Source organism: Pterocles gutturalis, unplaced genomic scaffold (genome assembly GCF_000699245.1).
Source record: "Pterocles gutturalis isolate BGI_N339 unplaced genomic scaffold, ASM69924v1 scaffold28994, whole genome shotgun sequence".
NCBI lineage: Eukaryota > Metazoa > Chordata > Aves > Pterocliformes > Pteroclidae > Pterocles > Pterocles gutturalis.
In genome coordinates this window covers 16726-17716 of record NW_010131577.1, presented here as the reverse complement: position 1 = coordinate 17716, position 991 = coordinate 16726, and the positions used below count along the sequence as shown (strand labels likewise).

The 991-nt window shown below is 55.0% G+C and overlaps 1 protein-coding gene and 1 pseudogene across 1 annotated transcript in view; one reads left to right on the top strand and one right to left on the bottom strand.

Annotated features, from left to right (window-relative positions):
• PLCZ1 (phospholipase C, zeta 1) overlaps positions 1-212 on the bottom strand; it is a 52296-nt gene extending 52084 nt beyond the window's left edge. Inside the window, exon 1 of the mRNA XM_010080668.1 lies at positions 51-212. Coding sequence (XP_010078970.1) covers positions 51-64 — 14 coding nt within the window. The 5' untranslated portion in view covers positions 65-212. The remainder of the gene's footprint in view (positions 1-50) is intronic.
• A 169-nt stretch (positions 213-381) lies between these two features.
• The window catches only part of LOC104467047, a 989-nt pseudogene continuing 379 nt past the window's right edge, over positions 382-991 (top strand).

Sequence of the window (991 nt, the reverse complement as noted above, 5' to 3'; positions counted from 1 at the left end):
AGGAGAGGAGAGAAGAGGAGAGGAGAGGACATAGATCAGGAGGAGGATATCTGTTCTCCTCCATGGTGGCTCTGCATCGCCTGCTCCAGTCTCTTCACTGTGGTGGTGTTGGCAGCATTTGGCAGGACATCACCTTGGTCTACTCCAGTTCCCAGCAGGACCCTTTTTTTTTTCACCCCCATTCCCTTGCTGGGACACCTGGCACCTTCTCGGCACAGCCCTCACGCTCAGCCCCCCACCAGCACTACCCCAGTGCCACTGTGATGTCACAAACTGCAGGCCCCCAGTGCAGGCCCCTTCCCACCACCATCTTGTGCCTTTTTCCTTCAGCCTTCCACTCACCTGCTGTCTCCCGCCCTTTGGACAACCCTCACCCTCAACATGTGTGCGAGGCAGGAGCTGCGTGAGCCGGAGAAGGTGTCCCTCATTTCCAGCCTGCTGCGGCAGTCCCCTCCTGGGGAGTTCAGACAGGTCGTCCAAGATCTCTCTGCTTTGGTCCAAGACGACAAGCTGGTGAGGCAGGAGGCTGCCCGCATTGGGGCCTGTCACAACAAGAACAACTTCACCCCCGTCCGAATAAACGGACACACTGTGCTGTTGAGCCACTACAACGACTTGGGGGGAAACTGCTTCTTGGACCCTCAGAACAAATTCTCTTTTGAGTTTGATCACCTGTGTGGGGTAGCCAGCAAACCCCAGCTGCACGGTGTGATGTTAGATGAGGCGGAGTTGTGGCGAGAGGCCCTCCACAAGGGCTTGAAGGCCTACGTGAGCTGCCACTTTCCTGTAGGGAACTGCTGTGTGTTCAAAAAAAGCCTGAGGAAGAGGCAGATGTTGGTGGCCTGCATTGAGGCTCATCAGTACCAGCCTTCAAATCGCTGGAACAGCCTTTGGAAGTCAGACTGGACTTTCACTCTGACTTCATTTACCACTGAAGTTATAGGGATGTTTCTCCTCCAGATACTTCAAAGATGCCAACCTGCACGTAACA